This window comes from Zonotrichia albicollis, chromosome 2, assembly GCF_047830755.1.
Source record: "Zonotrichia albicollis isolate bZonAlb1 chromosome 2, bZonAlb1.hap1, whole genome shotgun sequence".
Classification (NCBI taxonomy): domain Eukaryota; kingdom Metazoa; phylum Chordata; class Aves; order Passeriformes; family Passerellidae; genus Zonotrichia; species Zonotrichia albicollis.
Window position 1 is genome coordinate 52,775,594 of NC_133820.1, and position 24,906 is coordinate 52,800,499.

The 24,906-nt window shown below is 34.8% G+C and overlaps 1 protein-coding gene across 7 annotated transcripts in view; it reads left to right on the top strand.

The window, feature by feature from the left end:
* Window positions 1-24,906, top strand: part of CNTN5 (contactin 5) — a 619,341-nt gene that overhangs the window by 392,183 nt on the left and 202,252 nt on the right. For all 7 annotated transcript variants that reach the window (XM_074535151.1, XM_074535149.1, XM_005482597.4 and 4 more), the window contains 2 exons: window positions 1,415-1,538; window positions 6,643-6,818. In XM_074535151.1, the coding sequence (XP_074391252.1) occupies window positions 1,415-1,538; window positions 6,643-6,818 (300 nt within the window). The remainder of the gene's footprint in view (window positions 1-1,414; window positions 1,539-6,642; window positions 6,819-24,906) is intronic.

The following is a 24,906-nucleotide window of genomic DNA, read 5'->3' on the forward strand; positions in this document are numbered from 1 at the left end:
AGAGAGTTGAGAAACCCCAAATGGAAGAATTTAAAGACATGGAAATTTCAAATCTCAAAACTAACATGCTATGACCTATGTCTCCCAAAATTCTCATCCTTTTCAGACTCCAAGTCTTTCTTTTCTGTACCAAGACTTGTAGCTCCATGTACCTTTTCCTGTCTACTCAGACTTTCTGAGGCTGTTAGCCTCAGATAATATAATAAAGGTTATTATTAGTATGATAAAGTATTAAATTAGTATGATAAAGGTCGCAGTTCCCAAAACTGAAACCATAATGTGTTTGAAGCTGTGTGGAGTTGGTAAAATAATGTAGTAAATAATTTTCAGGTGAGTGACCAAACCCCAAGACTTCAAGTATACCTTTTTTCACTTCAAGCTGCTATTGGTAGGACAAATACAGCAGGACCTTATAAAATGCTTAATGAGGTGTGCTGTCCTCAGTAAGAACTGGAGGACATTGATCCCATGAACACAGGAAACCCTAAAACCAACAGAAAAAACCCTGCTCCCAGATGTTTCAGTGCAAGTAGCAGGATAATGCCACTACCTCTCTGCAGACAGGCTAGTGCTTTAAAGACGAAGAGCACCATGTGATTAAATTATCCATGCGTCTGGAGTAAGCCTAAAAATATTGAAATTCCGCAGGCTTCTGGTACACAGTGAGAATTTTATTAATTCAGACCAACATGACAGGAATACTCTGCTTGTGACCTTTTACTTTTCTGAAGGCTTACACTTCTCACTTCATAATATGAATGAACTGGAATCACGGATGTGTTCTATGGGTCTGTACAGCTATTTTTAGTTCAGAAATGTAAATTCTTATCAAGCTAAAGGTACATGCCAAAATTAGACAAGACAGTGGAGGAAAATGAAATGTCAGATTTTGCTATATATTATTTAATAACAGACACCATTTGCTGCCATTAATTTTCCAAGTGATTTTTCTTAGCATTCCTTGACGTAAGGAAGGGGAATTGTGTATTAGTTTTCTGTAGAAAGAGGAGGGAACATTATGTATCAGTTTTCTGTGACATAAGCTGCTGCAAGCAGTAGGAAAGTTTTTGTTTACCTTGCTCCCTATAAGCAGAGTTAATTCCTCTTAAGTCTCTTGAGCTTCTCACTAGATTTCAGGCCAAAATATATCTGATGAGAAATCCATTTTTAGGCATAAAAAACACTTAAATCATACTATATGTTTTATGCTTCACTTAGTAATATATTTTATATTTCTTCTTTGTCTTTTTTTTTCTTTTCAATAATTGCTTTTTAATACAACATCTAAAGTAATGCAACATGAACCTTTGCAAAACAAATATGATTATGCATAGTTTAATCTCACATTATAAAATCTATAACACATTTGCATTTTTTGAGATTTCCTAAACAGTAGCACTTATTTTTTTGACAGAAACTGTTGATTATGGGCCGGTGTTTGTACAAGAGCCAGATGATATGATTTTTCCAACTGATTCTGAGGAAAAGAAAGTGTCTCTGAATTGTCAAGCACGTGGAAATCCTACTCCTACATACAGGTACCTGTTTTAGAATTTTATTTTTTAGCTTTCAGAATTTTAGCCACTGCAATCCTACTCTGAGAATCAATGTATTTTGGTGAGAAACAACAGAAAAAGCTCTCTGACACTAGCAGTTTTCCTGATTGAATGCTTTTTTTGATTCTGAATAAGCAAGAAGCAGAAATTACAGTGATTAAGGCAAAGCAATATTTTAAGTTTCAAATAATATACTCTCTGCATCAGTTCTATCCATGCGGAGAGACTCTTTTTGTCCAGTTTATTGAATTGTGTCTGCGACAACTGACAAAAAAAAAATTAATTCTTTGGGTTTCTTTTTTATTTCTAAACATCTATAAAGCTATAAAATACTATCCCAACATATAGGGAAGGCAGCAAAGTATATGCACATTAAATGACGTGACTTGGCACTACAAGATACCATGGCTGCATCAAATCTGGTTGTTTTCCACTCACGAGCCTACCATTTTATTCCTCTGCAACCATCACCTATTGCTTATTTTTCCATACAGGCTTGTAGGCCACAGTTATCCATTATTCAGGCTTTTGATGACACATCTGTGAGCCTCAGAGTGCAGTTTATTGATGGTGCTCACTTACAGGAGGTAGCAGAATGTTGCAGTCACCTTACCCATTTGCTATATCTGTCTCTGCTCATATTTTATGTAAATTAGTAGTGATGTAAGAGGGCTGGGGGAACATATGGTTAGTTATTTTTTCCCACATACCTTTCATCTTTTCTCATAGAATCATTCTTCAATTACAAAGAGAACATAAGGACTCCTATTGTCCTAGAGATATTTGAATCAGAGCACTTGCATTTCTATAACTTGAAGAAATCCAGAAGCAGTACCATCCGTAACATTACAACCATTCAATCTGCCTGTTTGCAACATTTGGACTCATTAAATGGATCTGATGCATGACACAAGCCACCTCCTCCCCCAACAGCACAGGCATGACTAAAACATGTGACATGGGATGAGGAATGAATATCCAGAAATTCTCCAAACTACAATAGCATTAATTCCTCACTATGTAGTATGAAAGCTATGTCGCATTCTTCTTTACTGACATTCCATGAGTAAATTCTGTTACCTACTGGTGATTTTTGATCATGAAAAAAAAGAAAAAAAGGGGATTAGTGCCACATGTTGTGAAAGTGTGGTCGGTCCATTAAACATAGCCTGTGACTATGGGGAAAAAGGCACAAATTCACCCCCAAAAGAAGAGAGTCCTATTTCAAGTCTCCGTGAAATCCTCATCATTCTTGTAGAAATTTTGTCTGTAGAGAATTTATGCCATCTCCTTTCTTTCTTCATCCAATCATTTTTTGTGTATTCCCAGTGGAATGCAATCAACAAATACAGACTTTCAGTGTGTTTTAAAGGGTGACTAAATTTTGTCTGTGGAGAACCTATGCCATCTCCTTTCTTTATTCATCCAACCATATTTTTTCCGTTTTCCCAGTAGAATGCAATCAACAAATACAGACTTCCAGCATGTTTTAAAGAGTGACTACAAAGACAATAAGAATTCTTTCTTCACAGGGAGCTACATGGAGAAGGCAAGAGGCAAGAAAGTTTCATACTCCTCAGTAATTCACTGAAGACTTTTAAGATGCAAACAAACAAAAATCATTTTCTCTAGGCTCCATTTTCCATATAATGCTGGAGAAAACAATCTTTTAAAATCTTTTCCAACCTAAGATGCTTTATGGTTTTTTGATATCCATTTCTTCAATTCTCCAGAGATTAATTGGTGCCACCAGCCTCATAAGAAGACTTTCTCAACTGTTGCTTGGGAAAGCAACAGGAATGAGAGATTAAACTCAAAAGGCCAAACTCCAGCATCACAGTTTAACTTCCCCTGCTGCCACTTATCTGGGCAGCATTTGCAATGCACACTACCATTCAAAGGGAGGGGAAATAAGTAAAAATTACTCTCTGAGGAAGATATTATTCTTCAGGACAAATGTAGAGGGAATTCAGCCTCAAAAGGTCTATAGATATACAAAGTTTTTTGAGTATCTCACTACCTAACCACATTACCAAAGGTCCTGGCCAGCTGCACGGGACCTTTATTTACATGTGCCCTGAGACATGTGCTGCTAAGAATTATTCTTGGCCAAAACCAAAGCACAGTATGTATTTATTCAAATTTATATTAAAAGAACACTTAGAGCACTCAAAAATTCCAATATTAAGTTATCTCTGCCTTTTTTAAAATTCATAAAATACTAAAGTAGTCTATGTAATTTGTGTCCCAGTGTTCATAACCTCTTTACAATTTTTTTCTTTTTGTTCTTGGAAATTACTTTGTTTTAATGGAATGGAGAATGTTCACATAATTTCAGATGTTCTCCCTTTAAAAAAACTTTGTTTCTCCTTATCCAAACTCTACCTTGACATAACAGGTTTTAATTTATTGACTTTCAGTCATTGAGGCATTTTGATACGTAGTGTTAGGGAATAACTCCCTGAGATAAACTGATTCTGTTTGCTTAGCATTTCTGCAAATCATACCTTACATCACAAGTCAGGGGTAGTTCAATGAAGACAATAACTGCAATCTCTTTGATGATGAATCCAGGCATTCACAAACTTCCTGTGGGATCTCACAGGTCAGCCGAGTTACTGAGCTACAAGCAGGTGATGAATTCCCCGAGATGCTGCTTAACTATACAGCTTTCACTGATTGTGAAACCCTACATGGACTCTTTTACTTAGGACACACATAAACTGGGTAGGAATTGCTTTGTCAGTTTCATTTACTGCAATTAAAAAAAAAAGTTTCTTAAAAATTAATTTTTTTTTTGTCTGCTTAAACCAGATTATAGTAATTTGAAATATTATCTGTCACTTTTCTTCAAGAAAAAATGCATCTGAGTTTTCCTAACAATCTGTGACCTTGGAAGTTGTATTTTGGACAATTTTGTTGTTCTTCCAGATGAGTCAAGTTACCTAGAAAAAAAGTCACCTAATTCAGTGTTTCTTTTCCTATAATGTGCATAGGTTACATGAGGGGAATACAATCCCTCAGGATCGATTCCAAGATATGGAGGCAGGTAGCTATCAAGATCCAAAGTTTTGAGGTAGAATTCAAAGAATATATTTTTTAATTGAATTTAACTGAAAATGAAACTAAAGGAATAAAGTTAGTTTAAATGAATTTTGTGGCAGTTCTCATTTGCAAATACCAAAACTTTTTTTTTTCCTTTTCCCTATCTAACTTTCCAATCAAAATTAATTACTTTTGCATTTTTTCCACATATATGACAAAGATATATGTAGAAAAAGTTAACTTTTCTTATGATTTCATTCAAAACAAAAAAAAAAACTAATAATCAAATGTTCAAATTAAAAATTCCTTTCCTATTTACCTCATCTTTATATGTTATCTATTTAAGAACATAGTTAATCCTACCAGACTTCCCCTGCTATCCTTTAAAATAGAAATACATTTTCAATGCTGTTTCATTTATAACATTCAGTGAAGCAGAGGTGCTCTGCAATCAAAAATCCAAATGTGAAAAGAAAGGACATATAGGAGATTCACAGTTCATCCAAATTCTGACAATTCTGACCTTTGGATTAAGAAATATTCACCACTACTGCAGCTGAATCCTGCTCTCTGTACCCTATTCACCATGAATGTTAACAAGATTGGGTGAATTAATAATTATTTTGCTTTGTTAAAGTTGTCTCTGGAGTCTAAATGTTGCCAAGTTCTTCCAGTCTTTGCTGATCTCTGGCAAAGCTTTTAAGTTCCTGGAAATTTCCCAAGCCAACTTAGAAGCTGCAGAATGACAGCAAAAGAGTAATGAAAGAGATATCTGGGCATTATAATGATTGTACCCTATCTGTTTACACTGACAAAAAAAAAAAATCTGAAAGTCTTCATATGTGGATGTTTTTCTTTTATTCAGAAACTGCAAACACACACATATAAGAGGTTGTTCCAGAGTGATGAAGTCTCTTAATCTACCACAAAAAATATTTTCGCCTGTAGCCAGTGGACAATTGCAAGGTTTGTTGCTTCAGTCTTTTGAGATGTACAGGAGGCTGAGGCTTTTTGGCAGACCATATCTGGGACAGGAGGGAAACACAACCCATAAAACCACTAGCACAACTGAAAAATTATGAGACACTCAGGTTACTTCTGAAACCTCATAAAAATAAGTGTTTTTTCAGGAATCATTCAAAACTTTGCCTCAGTTGGGATACTTTCAGTGTTTCCTACAGCGTGGCTTTTTCCATCTTGTCTTCACTCCCATCCTTGAATTTACTGCTCAGGCTTATTATTTCACTCCCAAACACCTCCCTAACTTAGCATTCTTTATGCAGACTGTTTATTTGTTATTGTTTTCATGTACCTAGTGGCTGCCAGGAACTGCCCTTGGCCACCCAGCAGCTAATTCCAGTCTTCTGTTCCAGTCTTTGAATTCTGTGTATACTGATTCAGGTGATATCATTTTGCCTTTTTCTGTTGCCAAAATCCTATATTGTATAGCAGCCTATGTACATCAGTCTACCTCCCTGCTCTTCACAGGTCTTGCTCTTCTTTTTGCTGTATTTAAATGAGGTGTCTCTGTTTCTTGGGCTGAGAAGATCAAATGCTAAAAGAATGGAAAAAACTTTCCTTGTTTGCATGCAGTGCAATACCTGTAAGCTCAGCTGGGCCTAAGGCTTTAATGATAGAATATGAATTAAAATTTTGATTATCATAAGCACAGTAAAATTCCCATTTTTGACATGAAGAGTGCATCTGCTATGCAGTTTTCAATTCTTAAGCCTTTGTGAACTTTAGTTTTTTTGGGGGGGCGGGGAAAGAAGAAAAAAGGAGATCATTATTTTCATTCAGCATAGGCAAAACAAAGAATATCCCTTTCCTTCACAGACTGAAGACCAGGTTTTGCTTGTGTTTTTTGCTTTCAAGTTTTGCCAGGTTAATGTATTGCTGCACAGGACATCTTTGAATAGCTGTAATTACAACTGGAGCTGTCAGATTCTATGTCCTAAGCTTGATACCTTCCCTTGGTTATTAAATGCTCAAGCAGTCTTTCAGTGGGGTTTTTTGTTTGTTTTTTCTTTTTTTCCTGAAGATGGCTTCGAAATGGAACTGAAATCGACATTGAAAGTGATTATCGCTTCAGTTTAATAGAAGGAAGTTTGATCATCACCAACCCCAGTGAAACGAAAGATTCTGGACAGTACCAATGTTTGACTACCAACATGTTTGGCAGTATTTTAAGCAGAGAGGCTGTTCTTCAGTTTGCATGTGAGTAACATTTTTTTAAATATTGATAAATCATACCTTTACATTGCTTGATAAAGCATTAAATTGTAATTTGAATATGTTATAAAAGTGAAACTGACATTTTTGAACTAGAATCTCAAAATTAGACATAAAATACTTAGTGGAAGATAGTGGTTTTCTGTAGACTTGTTACTTTTAAAATAGAGTCATCAGGGAAAATAACTCTAGTACATGATCCCAAAGGCTGTACTTTAATGGCATACTTGAATACTCTGCAGTGATGTATTTCACTCATTGCTAGTTTCCTGAAACATCTATCATTTTGCAACACTCTGAGCAGGAAAGAAAGAACTGTAAACTTAGGAATAGAATGAGATAAAGTGCCCATATATCTATCGAATAGTATGCACCTTAACTGCTTTTTTCATGTATATATGTATATAAATATATATGGTTTATGTTCTTGTTTTTGCATACCTACCCTTTCATACATATACATATCCTTTCATACAATATAAAACTGAAGAGGTTTTTATAGTTGTTAATGGAAACCAAAAATGTCTTAGCTTTTGTAATCATTCACTACAATATACTTCTCAGAGGCTATCAATAGTTCATGATCCCAAGTAAACACTATGGTCTATCAATAGGATGCTCTATATTCAAAAATACTAGCAGGAAAAACAGGGATTTCTCTTCAACCCTAAATTCCCCTCAGCACTTTATAGGAAGAAATCCAACATAATTTTATTAGTTTATCTAGATAAATCCTACCATAAGTGGTTTTTAAGAGGAGGAGTGAAAAAAGAGCTCCATCCTAGTTTCTCAGATCCCGCTGAAAATAAGACAATCCCATTAAATATGAGGCAGATCTTCATATAGCCACAGCTGGAAAAATGGGTTTAAGGAGAAGTTGCCATCTGCATGTCTACTAGCACATCTGGTGTTGTCAACAACTCAGCAGTGAGGTCTGATCTTCCCTTGATCCACCCCTCCCTGGTCACATCAGACTTCTTTAATTTATTGCTTAATTCTTACCGCCACATCCTACGTCAAGGTATTTGTTAGGAGATCATGGTACTATCCACCTACTTCTGAGCTGGCAAGAATAATGACATTTTTAAAACTTTGCTCATGCCAGGGCAGCATGTTTAAAACTCTAAGCACCACAAGAGTATCATGGTATTATTGGACTTCAGTCTTGAATGTAGATTCTGAGAAAATCCTGCTGCATCTTATCTTTCAGACAAGAAAATTATCCTACGACAAATCTCTTGGTTAGGGAACCCAACCAATGGTAAAAATACATGGTTCCACAGTCTGAACCTGGGATTTCTGTTCCCAGGTCAAGAGTAGGGCTAAGAGGTGGCTATTTAAACTCCAATCGGAAAAAAAATTAGTGGGAAAGTGAGAGCTGAAGCTCAAACAATTGAAGACCTTTGAGTTTCAATAATTGAAGACCTATGAGTTTCAATAGGTACATCCACATCCAGTAGTTAATTCAGGCCCCCATATTATTATCTTCTCAATTAAAATCAATTTAGGTAAAGTAAGTGACCAAAAAAAAAAAAAAAAGAAAGAAGAGATTTTGTTTCGAGGGTTTATTTTCATTGGATTTTTAAGTTTGTATTATCTTACACACCTACTTTTACAGGTATCAAAATTATTACATTTTAATGTCTGGAATGTGATTTCTGTTCATTAAAGTATTTGGAAATTGTTATGTAAGTTTCTTAGGAAAGTTTAATGGCAGAATGCCATTTGGAAGTGCTGAGGTGTAGTAAATAATTTTGCAGGACTTGCACCAGAGAAAAGGCTGTTATAAGGACATAAAAATATTTTTAATATTTTACACTTAGAGTAATAACTGATTGAGCTCTTTTAGAGGAGTTTGTGAGAAACTTGTTCACAAGAGCAATTTCAAGTTCAATGTGTATTTGTAGTTTAATTTCTATGTGGCATGATACTTTCTCTTCTGATCCTGTTTTAAAGTTTCTTCAATTCCCTGATCTTAAATAGTTGGTGTTCATGTTGTAATAATATTTGCATTATGCAGCATCTCACATTTTAGTATTGTTTAAATTAATTCAAGTTAAATGATGTCACCACACTTTAAGCTCATACTAACGTACCAGAGGCTTGTATCATGGAAAAATTGTTTTAATCAGATCCTAGGACCACTTCTTCCAGTGCCTCACCACCTTTATAGAGAAGTATTTCTTATTAACAGCTGTCCTGAATGTGTCCAGTTGATTTCAGTAAGACAGAAAGTAAAACATCAGAATAGATTTTTTAAGGAAATGTCCTAACCTTAAAGTAATTAAAGTAATTGGTTCTCTACAGTTTTACTGGGATCTAATGGCTTGAAGGGTTATCTGTAATACCAAGGAAAAGCAAAGCCATTTCGGACTATGAGACAGAGAGCTACACATAATGGCCTTCATTTTCTTTTTCATCGCTGAAAACCACAGATATTGATTCCAAAAGCTTAGAAACTTACCACTTTCACAGGAAAAAAATACCCAAAAATTAAGTTCATGTAATTGTTTGAATGCAATTCAAACAATTGGTTGTATGTCTGTGGAAAATAGTTACCTCTTTGCAACCTCAAAGTTTTTCTTCTAATTAAAAAGAGAAATGGCATGCAGCTCAAACTGGAGCAGGGATCATTAACCAAGGTCTTTGACACCATCTTAAGGACAAAGTGTGTACTCTTAGGTGCCTATGTAAAAATACCATTAAACCTGCAAAAGGAGAGCATGTTTAATTCACTGGCCCTTAGTTCTCTCCCAACTCCATGGCCAAAAGCCCTGTTGCTATGGTTATTATCATGTAATTCAGCACTGGTGATGCATTGCAAATAAAAGTGTTTATGTACTATATCATTTGCATATGTGTGCACAGTTAAAATGGGAAATACTTTGAGATACTTATATCATGTCTTTGGATTTGAAAAAGAAAGAGATATAAAGTGAACATTCTGTATATGTTTAGAGATATAATACTTGAAATAGCCCACTCTATCACTGGTTATTTTTATGGAGCAAAATTGGAAGACCAGTTATGTGCAGTTAAAGGTCTGCCTGAAATTTTAAACTACCACAGCAAATACTTATGAAGATTTAAACTTAATAGAAGTTCTCTTTTCTTTTTCTTTGCATTTCCTATGATGTCTCATGACCAAGGTCATGCTGGTTTACTCTATTTTTAGAGAGCAAGCAAAAAAATAGAGAAAAGAAAACTACCGCATGCTGTAAATTAAATTAAAAGTATATCTTTTCAATAAAAACAAAATCTGATACATAATTGAAAAAATATATATGTATTTGAGCTTGACTAAGTCTGTCTGCCTTACTGCAAAGCAACTGCATATTTTTGCATGTGGTTCCATAGCTTCTCTGTGGAGCAGTGTCCTAATAACTTTGGCTACAACAGCAGATGTATTTTGTGCTTACCTTTGCCACATGTACAATCTTTATATTCCATTAGGTCACAGAACAAAATTGCTTTCTTTAATCTGTGGCTTATTCAACCTTTCACAAGTCTACCATCTCAGTGATATTTACAGTCTGGACTAAAAACCTAATGTGGTAGGGGAAAACAAGTTCTCACCTGTCATTTATGGAACACCTCACTGCAATTTTATTAATCCAATTGCCACTGACTTCTTTGCATCATTTCCTTTTTTCTTTTACTGAATCTGTTTTGTTGCCTTTAATCTACAGTGAAGGGTATTGATTAGATTTAATTTAAATGTCCTTTTCCAATGGATGATCTACAATGACTGACCAGTGATGTACAGAATAAAAGTCACCCATGCTGCAGACGTATAAATCAATGGTTTCCTGAGGAGACAGCCTGCACATTGCCCATTCTATCACAGCACACTTTTGTCAACCTTTTAATTGACTTCACCTACTAAGAAATTAATTTAATCACCTACATTTCTTTCCTGCCATCATGCTCCCTGGACACCTTATTGGGTATATATCATAATTTCCTAGCATTAATTTGTAAAGAGTTGATTTCTTTAAACCCTCTAGACTTGAGAAAACCCTTTGTTTCTCATGTTCACTCCAGAAGATGCAGAATTACAAAATGGCATTACAACAGCAACATTTACTTCAAAATCACATCAATCTAAACAGTTTTAGGTGCTGTAAATTAAAGGTGAAAACTGAAGTGAGAAAAGAAATCAAAATGCAGGTTGTTATACTTTCAGTTTCAAAAGTGTCCCTGATCATCCTGTAATAAACTTTTAAGTTTGTGACTGCTCTGTTCTGAAAGCATCACAGCTGTGTGAAGAATGTTACTGTATCAGTTAAGAGTAGCTACACATACAACAGTGAGTTGCACTACAATATTTTGGATTGTTTTCTTCACTATCTCAACATGCTCTCTTCAGAAAATATATGCTTAAAAGGCACCTGAAAGCCATGTGTAAATGCCAAAAAAAAAAATTTTGTGGAGAACTGTTTGCATTTTATTCATAAATAATTTATTTATTTAAGAGTATCATTCAGTGAATTTGAAATTAATGTGAATTTGTCAAACTCTACTAACAGTTTCACCTGTTTTTTCCAGCCACAATTTCCTAAATAAATGTTCAAACTACTTGCACATATCTACTTTCAAATTCTGCAATCTAGCCCTTTCTTTTTTTAAGAGGATCAGGAAATAAATTAACTGAAATATATATTTTTTCATATAAAAATGTTGAAAAAAATGTTTTCAGTCAGAGTAGAAGTCTGGAAAATGAAATTGTTTGGATTTTAGCTGTGATGATACTTTGTTGTTTAGTGAAATATTCGACTTATATAACTAAGTTCAGTGGTGCAAAATGCTAAGAACTTTGGCTCTAGTCTAAAAAGGCATTTCATCTTAAAGTATTTGCATAATCCTTTTGAAGCTGGTGGGGTGATGTACATCCTTAAAATTCAGCACATGCTTAAACTCTTTGTTGTTGTTAAACATAAGACTTCCTGAAGCAAGATTTGAAACAATCTGTATGGATTTGTTGCCAGTGTCATCATGACAGACACATAATGGGTTTAATTAAGCCTTCTGTCATTCATTTCTTGATTCTTTTTTTTAAAGTGAATAAATACCTTAGAATAATAAACTTTAGGAATAAAAAATAGCGGAACTCATTATAACTCATTTTAAGCAGCATTTCTCAAAGCTCTCCTGTTGGAAATTACATATCTATCTTGGTTCTCTGTTGTGGCTATGGTGATTCTTCAATTAAAATTTGCCTCCAACCTCACTTTACATAGTGAGAATCACTTTCAGAATCCAATTCTGAAAACAAGTATGGTGAAATCAGTAAAATAAGCAGGCCATCTAAAACTGTGAAGACAGCACCCACTCTTTCTGAAAGAATGGCAAAATTAATGAATTTTAAGTTGTTCAAATTTCCAAAGAAATCATTGAGTATTGCCAAACAGTAGACCCTCTGGGAATCCAGCTTTATTCAGGAGTGGTGTCTAGTGAAAGCTTTGGAAAAATATAAGCAACCCATTTCCTGGAGCTCCCCTTCCACAGTATGCCTTTGGAAATTGTCTCCTGACCCTATCAACAGCAGCCTGTCTGTAATAGCATAAGATCAGCTCTGATAGACTGCCTCTATGTTTCTGTCCCTTCAGTTCTGCTTTTGAAGCTGTCTGAAAATTGCAGTCAATTTTCATTTTTCCATTGCTACATCAGCATTTAAAAACCTTGCCTCTTCATTAGAACACATTAAAGAGCAAAGGAAGCCCAATCCATTCCTATCTACAAAAGCAGGTGCTTTCTTTCACAAAGACAAAAAAAAAAAGTGGAGAAATTATTTCATCTTCTGTGTTTTCTCAAAACAGTATCCTGTCATTTCCAAAACGGGTTCTTTGCGCTAGTAAAGTAAGCATTCCCTAGCACTGAGAGCAAATCATATGTAAAGTTCCACATCCATAATTCTAAGCTGATTTACCTTCCAAGACACATAGTACTTCTAAATTCACTTTTGAGAACAGTCCCTAGTCAATTCTGCTAACACCCAAAACGTTACAAGGATTGCCTTGGAGAAGGATGTGGTCCGACCAAAGCATCCCAGGTACTCTTCCAATACAGTGACACTACCTGCAATGAAAATCCAGTGCAGGAGATTATTTCTTTATATCTTCCACTATATTAGTTTATACAAAATCTTTGTCTGAAAGGCAAAGATATGAGACTTTCCCTGTTCTCCCAAAAGCAGTTGGTTCCTCTTTGTCCTTAGGAGCAACTCACTCATTCCTTAACTTCATCCTCTTGAATTTGCTGTGGTGAAATCATACATCACCTCAGCCTGAAAGGGACATTTTGACAACATTGAGAAAGAAAAGTCAAGAAGATCTAATACAGCAAATCTTTTATTCTTAATTAAAATTAACATTTATTCTTTTGGGTGATAGCACTAGAATGCAGGCAGTGTGAAAAGTTGAGGTCAGATCCCTGATTAGGGATTATACATCAATACATCACTGATTTGATACTTATTAGGATAAGTTACTAGCTTCAGAAATGGGTATCAGTTCTGACTGTACTCCATTGAGCAACATTTACTATCTCATTCCATTTGAATTGCACGTAGGGATAACTTCAATCTCATTGATCCTCATATCCATCAAACACCCAAAAATTTATGATTATTTCCAGCTATTTAAGTAGAAATGAGATTTATTAATCTTGTCAAATTTATTTATTGCTACATAAGTTTTGATGCCAAAAAAGTATTCTGAGATGTAAGTTCTGCTTAGTCTTTTACTCTGAAAATGTACTTAACAACTGTACATTTTATATTTCTTGTTCTTTGGAAAAATTAATAGGAGGTCAGTCATGTAGAGAGACACAGTTTGAAATGTAATTACAGCAATCATTTAAAGATGCATAGTACATCTGCTGACTTCTCATTTTAGCATTGTGCATTTCTCTGCAGGACTGGGAGGCTGCTGTTTAACCTGCCCATAACCTATCTCACCTATCCTTCACAATCTAATCTATCATGCTAATGAATCATTAGACTTGGCATTTAAATATAAATGACAGTAATTAAGAGCAGCATTACTAAACAGGAGAAATTTTAAAAGGTTGAAGGAGAATTTTGTGCCAAGACCAGACAACACTGTAAATTTCCCTCACATGTTCTATCTCAGACTGGCTTTCCTGAGAAACAAACCAGGCTCCTGGTCTCATTGAAAAGTAAAGCGGTCTGACTGGTTACTCTTCTGTTTATAAGTGCAGGGGCACAAGTACTTGTGATAGTACAAAGGAAAGAGCAACACAAGCCTGGAATGGAAGAAGAGAGAAGTAGATAGGATATCTAAGCTGATTTAGGAACTGTACTCTTTATAAATGCAGAGGAGTCACTTTTGATGATACTTTGGAACTCATGGAGGAAAACTTCTAGGAAAGAGTTGAGTTCTTTCTGAATTAATAACACTGAAGAAGTGTTACTAGTGTTATAAGTGTTATTATGAATAGAAGCCTACAATGAATAAAGGAGATTGATCATCAAAGAAAACATCTGGAAGGTTGTGAAACACATGGATAAAATGAGAATTAGGAGAAGTCAAGTTGAGTTTGCCTGGCAAAGGAAATGAAAGAGAATACATACAATTTTTTAGTTAAATAACTAAAAATTAAAAATAGGAGATAGTGGGATAAAATTAAAGTTAATCTACATATGACCCCAACTTCAATGGCTGCCTATGTTCAGTTTTTTATAAGGACTGAGCATCTTGAAGCGTGAGATAACAGTAACAGAAAATTGCATTTACTTTGGGAATGGGAGAAACCAAAAATGTAAGAGTAAATCCAGACTTAAACTAGTTCCAACATCTATGAAATGTAGTACTTCAGTGACTATACTTTACAACAACGTGCAATTCCAAGACCAATTTGTCTTTTGTCCTTGATGTTTTTCTGCTGTTCACAGCAGAACTCCAATTAAACCACCTAAAGATGCCAAGATGGGAAGTTTTGTCAACATCAAAGTTGTATTCTCAACTGAATAATTATATATTTTATTTTAGCATTTTGCATTCAAAATCATGATCATGGTAATACAACTGTTGATTTGTTCGTCATTTCTTATAATTATTTTGAAAACAAAATCAAAATAATTTCCAGTTGTCAACTGACCGGTGACAAGGATAATATCAAAAGGCTTTGCAGATAACCACCATATGATGATAATGTCAAATTCTGTAACATTATAGTCTTAAATTCTGTGAGATTGGGTAGTTTTTTTCATGTCTGCCATCAACATCTAGCAGCTTACAGTTTCTTCTACACTGGTTTTAAATGTCACTCTTTAGAAGTTGTTTTCATAGGATATGATGTGTATATATATATATATATATATATATAAGCAAAAAAAATCCCCCAAACAAACTTTTTAATTAGGTTTTAGCCCTACATCTCATCAAGCATGGGAACATGTAAAAATGTCCTCAGGATTCTATAAATATGTAAATCCTGAGCCCACCCACATACCTACCACACTAATTAAAACAAAATACATTAAGTCAGAAATTTATATACTGTGTGTCTAGCTACACAATAAATCTTACAGTAAACTTTTTTAGAGTTGCAAGGTCAAACATCCAAGCTACAGGATGAGGGATCCATCATTGTCTATACAGTCTGAATTTTGCGTTGATTGCTGGAGTTCTGATATATAGAATTGTCACAAAGTCTTCTTCTTTTTTACTTTTTTTTTTCTTTTTTTCTTTTTTTTTTTTTTTATTTTATATTAGACACACTAGACTCAGGTCACAGAAGAATTACTGTGCACTTACTGAACAGTGTTCTATTTTCTATTGTTCAGTGCACAGCCCCCTGCCTTCATTAATTCAGACTATTCAAAACCTACTCTGAGGATGAAATTAATTTCCTCAGAAGCCTTTTATGGTGCTCATCATTACAGCATCTAAGTGCTTCATGAACATTAATACGTTTATTTTTACAGTGTTCCCGTGAACTGAGTAGATATTGCTATCTCCTTTTTATAAATGGAAAACTAAGACATGAGAGATTAATGTAAAATATCCAGTAATTTGGGGAGCTGTATATGAGCTCAATGGGTGCTGCTTTTCCCAAATGCTTAGAGGAGCCAGAACTGATCAGTCTCCTATTCATGACTCTGACTAATCTTTTTCTCAGCCTTCGTATCTGCCATATCTCAACCCTGCATCTGGTTTCTGATCTCCCTCCCATTATTGATAAGGCTACTGATCCCATTTCCACTCTCCTTATTTACTGAAAGCATCTGTTTGATCAAAAAGGATAGCAGCATCTTTCCAGCTCCATTTTAGTCTCCATGTACACATTCTGCTTAATTGCCTGCAGTTCCTCTGTCTCACATTTCCCCCTTCCAGGCTCCTAAGCTCTCTTTCCTTGTCCTTTTTCAATATCTTCTGTGATAACATGCTTTTTATTTCCATATCCTGCTGCATCCTCAACAGACTGAATGGGCACTTAATTACATTTACTGAGAATAACTAAAACAGAATCTTCCAATGGAAAGATGTTGCCATCCTCATCACTGTACTTGCTATCTCTGGTGTTTATAATAATGGATAGATGTCCTGACAGTATGAATATCCATTGACAGAATGGATTTTTTGAGTTAGAATTTTTAATATATCTTCAGGCTAAATAAGTTAAATTGCCCTTCCTTTAACTCTCATAAGTGGGCCAAATATTTGAATGGCAATTTTAACAATTCATTCAGTAAAAACTTCCAGTTCAGTGTTTTGTCTTCTAAAGTATTACTACAGATGACACTATAATGAAACAGGTGCTCCTTGGATAAATTTCTGCCTGAAACAACACTTCTACTTAAATAATTTTATTTATAATTTTTTTTTTTTTGCTATGAGATTTCAACCATCTTCATTCATTAACAGAGATTAACTCTGTCTTTTGATTAGTGACTGCAAGACTGTCAATTTAAGTCAGATTTTATTCAGTCATCTTCTGAATTCCATTTTTTTCCTGTCCTTGCCTCCTTTATGGCTATTCTACTATTGAAATTAAAGTGTGAGAAATGGAGAAAATCTTAGTGTATGATCATTACTAGCCATGATGTGCCACAAATGTGAGAAAGAACTCTTAAAATTTTTCTTAGTTTTAGAGCTGATGATATAAGGTCTGACAACATGTAATACTCTGATATTGGAAAGTGGAACCGCCATTAATTTTTAATTGAATCCTAAAACTTTCGTTACTTCATTAAAATCAGATCTGCTAAAAAAAAAAGTGAAATTATCCTGGATAAAATATGTCAGTGAATGTAAAAGTTGAGCAGAAATATTGGTAAGAAAATCATAGCTAGTGGAATGAAAGAAAGTATTTTCAATTCAAGATTGCCTTGTGGCAATCTCACTAGAAAAATCAATCCTTTAAGTACTTTATCCTGCCAAACACAGTTGCCAGCAGTTCACTCTAGGTCACCAGGTTAGCATTCAGGAGAAAGATCTTTGCCATATATTTTGGCCAACGTTCTCTAAAAGATAGAGTTATATACTATGTGAACGAAAGATATTTAAATACTGGGATATACTAGTTTCACAGGAGAATTAGGCATTTCTTTTCTTCTTAGTCTAAAATTGACCCTTTTTTTATTTCTTTCGTGGTAAGACTCCAAAGCAACATATTTTGGAGTCAATGAAATATTTTTTTTTAATAAAAGCAATTTTTTATACATTGGTCAAGAATATCCTATTATATTGAAATAAAGTAGTTTTTAGAGCAGTTTGAATACTGCAAATTTGACACTGTACCATGTTATACTACAAATATAAGAAAATCACATCTATATGTTATGTGCATATAGACATGGCAAAACTTGACCTAGTACTGTCAAAATGAAAAGCCTATAGAACTATTTTTATGTATAAAAATGGTAAAAAAATACCGAGACAGAAATGCCATTATAATGATCTTATTTTTTTTTCTGAAAAGTGTGACACTAAGTCTCTAAATTCTGTTCTAGTTATTCAATTGTTGGAGTGAAGTTATAAGAAGGTAATCTAATAAGAAGGAAAGGCTGCATATGAAGTCGTAGTGAAAGTGACACAGTTAATCTAAACTCCCTCCCTCTCTTCCTCCCAGCTCTTCCATACAGCTTGTCGTTAAATAGATCCACAGCCTCTAAACCTGTCTTGCTCACTTTACCTGCCTGTTGAGAAAGGTGTGCACATACTGCCTTATCACATAGTGAAAGACCTACAGTGAAACTTGCAGCCCAGAAGCTTATCTTTATTTTTTGTTATTTTGTATACACTCTTAAATCTGTGACCATAGTACATATCCAAACCTTTCCCTGGGGTAAAGATTTACAAAAAGAGTATAGAGTAAAAAATACTAGAAACAGAAGAGACAAAGAAAAACTATTCTCTGACTGTTTTAAATGAACTTTTTATCAGACCAAAAACATGAAAAGAAACATGCTTTGCGAAGATCACTTAAGATTGTAAACCACCATATAAAATTATTCCCACATTATTTGAGACCAAATTAAACAGAATATCTTTTGGAGACATAGATCTAAATTATATATAAAATTTGTTGAACCTTGAAGGAGAAGGAATGAAATTCAAATGTTTATTTTCACAGCATCACAGTTACCTTATTAAATTTAAATAAAATATTTTCTCAGATAAATTTAAATAAATCATGTGACTTCGACACTATGATCCTTATGGTTATGTTCTGACTTGAAATGCTCAATCATTAACTGAATAGAAGTAAAAAACACTGAATTGAATTAATGAGCATTTTGAAAATAGAGTATTTTAGGGACTTGTTACAGTCATATCACAGAAAAAAAGAATGGTTGAGTTTGAAGGGACCGATCCCTCTGCCATTATCAGGGACACCTTACTCTGGACAAAGTTGCTCAAAGGCCCCATCTGATCTGACCTTGAATGCTTCCAGGAATGGGGCATCTACAGTTTCTCTGGGCAATCTGTTACAGTGCCTTAGCATGCTCACAGTAATGAATTTCTTCCTGGTATGTAATATAAACCTACTCAATTTCCCCTTGTGCTGTCACTAGCCTTCCTGATAATGAGTCTCTTCCCATCTCTCCTGTAGGCCTCTTGTGATTCTTTCTTCAAACAACCATATATTATCTTCTAAAGTAACCTATCACAGAATCACAGAATACCAGTTGGAAGGGGCCCTCAAGGACCCTCAAGTCCAGCTCTTGGCTCTACGCAGGACCATCCTTAAGAGTCACACCGTGAGCCCAAGAGCATTGTCCAAATCCTTCTTGAACTCTGTTAGGCTGGTGCTGCGACCACTGCTCTATGGCCCAACCACCCTCTGGGTGAGGAACCCTTCCTCATAGCCAACCTAAACCTTCCCTGACTCAGCTGCAGGCCATTGCCTCAGATCCTGTCACTGGTCACCACAGAGCAGAGATCAGTGCCTGCCCAGACTCTTCCCCTCACAAAGAAGCTGCAGAATGCAGTGAGGTTTCCCATCAATCTTCTCTTCTCCAGGCTGAACAAACCAAGTAGCCTTTTCATGCAGAATAAAATGGAGATATCCTCACCAGAGAGAATATTTTTTGAGTACATCTGGTTTTTAAAGTATTACATTTGGACACGTATCAGTGCATAAAATTGTGCATTTCATCTTTCTTAGAGCAATACTATTTGAAAACAATAATTCCGGAGATCAGTTGTTTTCTACATCCAATGGTTTGCAATCTAATAAGCTTGTTTTGCAGTTCTTTCACTTTCTACAAAAACATTTGAAGATCTGTAAAATATATAATGGTTTGGTTTTTTTTTTTTTTTAGATAATCAAGCTTTTCAGATCAGTTACAAAGATTTCTTATCTTCAGACTTTATCAATTCAGAGCCTAGCACTCTAGCAGTGCATTGAAATGAAGACAGCATTCATCACTCTATTTCAGTTAGTCAGGGCTGCCAAGTTTTATTTCTTCTTTTTGTTTTAATCTTATTGAGTATCCTGAAGTACAATGAGTTTTCTAGGATATTGCTTATATTTTCTTGTTTATTCTTATCTCAGTTGATAAAAACCAGTCAAGGCAAGTGAATCAGTCACTGATGCATAAAACCCAAACAAAATATTTTCTAAAAGCAAGAAAAACTGTGGCTTAGCAGCTGAAAAATCTGTAAATTATGTTTGTCATAGAGTACCATGCTTTCAGTATTGATGGTCTTAAAATGTTTTCATCCACTTTAACAGATCCTTTTTTCCAGAGAGTAATTATGACTGATGTGTTTTAAGCAAGGACTGCAAATATGCCTGCTGTTGCTATGAAAATGCAAGTGAACTAGGTCACTGCTGCAATATTCTGCAATGTGAGTCTTCATTTTGTAAATGTTTTAGATTCCAGAGGATTTACTTCTGGGTTTGCTCAAATCTACCTTAATACTGAAATGAAATATTTATACTGGACTTAGTACAATCAGGTGGTCATTTTGTTTGACAAATTGGGTCACCTTTAAGGGAATTAAGAGTTTGTGAGCCGCAAACTGGTTTGGGATTTTGATACACTGCTCATTGTGGGCACCACGATATTGGCACACATGGTCCAATACTGTAACAATGACACAAAGCAGCTGGAAAGCACATTCTCCTCAACCAGCCAGGGTGAAATATCAGACTTTGGTCCTAAACTGAAAAAAGAGATTTCTTTAGAACTCTAGAAAGGGAAAGCAAATATCATGAAAACCATTTTCCATCAGTAATGTGGCATTTAGAAAAAGCTTTTCCAAATGTCTTCTCACTGTACTTAACTGTATATCCTTTCTTTTTTTTTTTTTTACTTTAAGTAATTTGCTCATACAATTTCCCAGTAATGCCCCCATAAAAATAAATATGTGGACAGAGATCTAAACGCAAGTAATTTATAAATTAAAGACATTTTACTTTCTTCACTCTTAGTAATTGTTTTCTCTGTGCAAAGGCATCAGCTGAAATCAGTGACATTGATTTTCAAGATGGGAGCCAACAGGCAATGTCTTGAAACCTAGTTCCCAAACTAAATGATTAGTAAGCGTCTCACATCTCTGTCTATTCTGCGTTATCACATCAATGGAACATACAATCTGGAATTTGTATCCATGGCTTGTTTTTTTTATTAGAAGGGTCTCCTCTGCTGATTTCATGTAATTTATCTGAGGTGCAAACACCAAGGCTGTGAAAGATTAATGTGATATTATACCTAAAATTAAGTTGGAAGCAATTACAAAAAGGGTAGATTTTATATATTTTACTGACATGGCCTACAAGTAAAATACCTACAGGAGCAACTTGGCATTCATGGTTTGTACTTGTCTGATAGAAAAAGTTGTAAAAAGTACAAAAACCTTTTGTACTTAAGCATAGGCATTTTGAAAAAGGACTATAATAAAAAGTATACAAGTTTCAGTGTTTGAATTATAATGCCTGCAAAGATGATGTTTCCGCTTCAGCTCTTTAAAATACTGCTTGAAATGGGAATGCATTTATGCACTTAAGGTTTGATTTATAAAACTTCTATTTACTTTTATGAAGGTTTTTTGCATAATTTACTTGGTAAAAGTAGAACAGTTTTAGTTTACATAAATCATATTATTCTTTACTTTTTTCATGGAAAGTCTTGTGGATGCTATGTCATCATTCTTATTTCAAGAATGTGCATTAAGACAAAAAGGGTTGAAGGTGTGAAAGAATTATAGTAATCTCAGACTCCATAAGCAGATTGCACTGCAATATATTTTATTTAAAGAAAAATAGTGGAAATGTTTTACAGTAATGTGCAGAAACTAGAGTTGCCTGGAGAAAGGTGAGACAGCAAAAAAAAATCCACTTTGAAACAGTGTGTTTGGTGAGGTTTGGCACTTCCAGGATATTCATCTGAACTTTGTTAGATGATTTCTTCATTTTCTGAAGACACATCATTAAACAAAAATAGGGTTAAGTACTACACAGGACAGCTTAGCTCTCATCTCATTTCTCTGTGATTGTTACCCATGAAACCTGTGAGTAAATGACTAGAGTATAGGCAGAAAACTAATTACCACTTCGGTAAGTGTTCCCAAATTCTATCACATTCTAGATTTGGGTTAGAGGGGAGAATAGTATTTTCCATTACTGTATTTTCTGTAAGAAGAGGCCAAACATAACAAACTGAACAAACTGTTTGAGATAACATATAAACAAGGAAAATGAGACAATTGATCTGATGACAGTTGGAATGAAAAAAAATGATGTATCCAAAAACTCTTTTTTGCCTTGGTTTACCACTGGAAATTTCTTCTCATGTCTTTTGAGTCCCAGAATCTCCAGGCAGGAACTGTCAAAATTAAGTCCCACCCATCACAGGAGTATAGAATTAAATTAATAGAATAGAACAGAACAGTGCATATATTAAGGAGGCTTTTAGAAAAGATATAATGGACTTTTTACCAAGGTCCATAATGATAGGACAAGAGAAAACAGGAAGAGGGTAGATTAAGATTGGCTATTAGGAAGAAATTCTTTACTGTGAGGTTTGTAAGGCACTAGAACATGTTGTCCAAAGTGGTACTTGTCCGGGTTCCCCTGGTTTACAATCTCACAGTGCTGCAAAGTCCAGGTTGATCTCACTGGAAATGGTACCTGTGTTTTCTTTATAGTCCATCAATCAAGGTTTGTTTCCTCTCATTTTCTCCACATTTATTTGTTCAAGTGTGTGGATGTGTGTCTCCTTAGATTTTATTTTTTTTTTTTTTTGTGTTTCCCTCTTTCCATTTAGTTTCCTTCCTAGTTGACAAGGTCTGCTGACAGATAACTTTGCTGGAATAAATGCTCTTACAATCTCACTTGTCTTCATCAATTAGTGTGGTCAACCAAGTTTTGTTCTTATGGCTGCTTTGTATGTTTTGTTTATGACTTACTCCTCTTCTCATTAAGTCTTTTTGCATTGAGAAAGGACCTTAACCAGATATTCTTAAAGAAGGATTTCCTCTTCTTCCACATACTATTACAAAGATGACTAGAGAGGAAAAGTTGCATCATTTCTTCATCAATTTATGAGTCTTTCACACCTCTTCTATCCCTCTTTCTGCTTATGTGCAGAAGCACCCAAAAATATTAAAGGAAGCTTAAGGCAAAAAGGTTTCAAATAACCCAAATAACCACAAAAGCATTGTGCTTTTATACTTTTTCAGCTGTTTATTCTTTCAAGCAACGTCAGTTCAAACTGTGCTTTCCTCTAAGTATTAAATAAATGTAGAAGCATTTGGAGCATTAAAGTAACACTAGGCAGTCTCTTAATGTACTTTGCAGTAATTTTCCTTTCATCCCGAACTGCTATGCATTGTTGTCATAACTATCATAAGAAAGAAATCTCTGCTGCTCATAAGGACTGTGAACCCACATTCCATTTGCATGAATTTGCACGACATAATGTTTCCTGGGTTTACACCAGAGGATTTTTTTCCTAATCTTGAGCTCCATATCTCACAAATTCTTTTCTAAAAGAAAGCAAGTAGATAGTAACCCACCTCTTTGCAGTAAGCACAGCACTCATCTTTAAATTTTTTTTATTCTCTTTTCTTCATCTTAATATCTGAACTCAGACTTTTCAATCTACCTGTAGCAGATGTTATATAATGGCATAACATCACCTTTTGAGCTCTCTTATAACTTATCAGCTCACCTAAAATTGGCAGTTTGCAGCTTTTCTACATCTCATTTTAAGCACATAGGTCTGGATTTTAAAGTGTGAACTAACACTAGGGTGAACTAATAATAACTAATTAAACCTGTTAAAATTGCTGCTGATCAACTAGTGAAATGTCACAGAAGCAATGTGTAAGCATCTATGTGTATTCAAAATGCAATATATGTTTTATATTTATCTAGCTGAAAAATATGAATATAGAAATGTGTGTATATATATACATAGAAATACACATATATATATATACATGTGCATGTACATGTATGTATAAATTTTAAATTTCTGAGCCAGTCATTATTATCAGACTTCTCTACTTAATGTCACTCTATATAAGAATGACTTGTTTGACATTTTTTTAATGCTTTTGACTCTCTCTCTCTCTGTTCATTGGGCCATATTTTTACAAGGTTTTATAAGGTAGCATCTGAGCCAGATAATAGTGGGGGATTCCAAGACTGAGAAGTACATTGAGATCTTCTAATAAAGGAACATGTAATGTGAAGGTTATGTGAACCACAGAATCTGCAAAATATTGTAATGGTCATTGCCTGATGTTAGCCTCCAAATTTCCTTCTGTTAAATTAAATCGTAAATTATTTTTCATTCTCTAGAGATGCTTGAGATAGCATCTCGAGGTTACTCTGAACTTTCAAGGAACTGGCTCTTCCTGCGCTAATTTGACCATGAATCTCTTTGCCATCAGAAGATGAATCATTGATTCTTTCAGAAGATAGACTGAAGAGACGTAAAATTTTGTATTTAGTAGTCAGTCCCCTGACAGATTCAGTTAGGTAGGTTAAAAAGGTCCAGTTCTTATGAAGATTTTCAAGAAAACAATATAAAAATTGTCCCAATTATTAATGATTGTAAGATCTCTTTTCTAGTCCTGTGAGGGGAATATTACAAAAAATGCATCCAGTCTTCCCACACAGCAATCTACTTACTATGTACATGTCATCATAACTGCTTTAAGTCTGATGGAAAACTACAAAAATTGCTAAGGAACTGTATTGACATATGGCTTTTGCCATCCTGCATGAAGTCCAAAAGACACAGATCTTCCCATGAAGTTCAACTGCTCACAGAAAACAGTTCTGGATTTAGAAAAAACCCCAAAAGTTCATGAGAAAAAATAGTTGAAAGTTTTCAGCATAAGTTTATTTTCCCTTCTGCATCTATCTGTAGTATTTTCCATCTGAGACTTAGAAGGGTCAGGATCTTTGAGCTGTTTTGTCTGAAAGAATTTAAGAGGTCATGTATTACTGACACCTATAAGCTTTAGGATGTGGTACAATATTTCCTAGGGTGCTGTTCTTTGCTGCTCCTTCGTGAGTCACATTACCATATGGATCAGCCCTTGGTGGCAGTCTGTGTCTCCATGGTATTTCTGTTCTAAGGGAA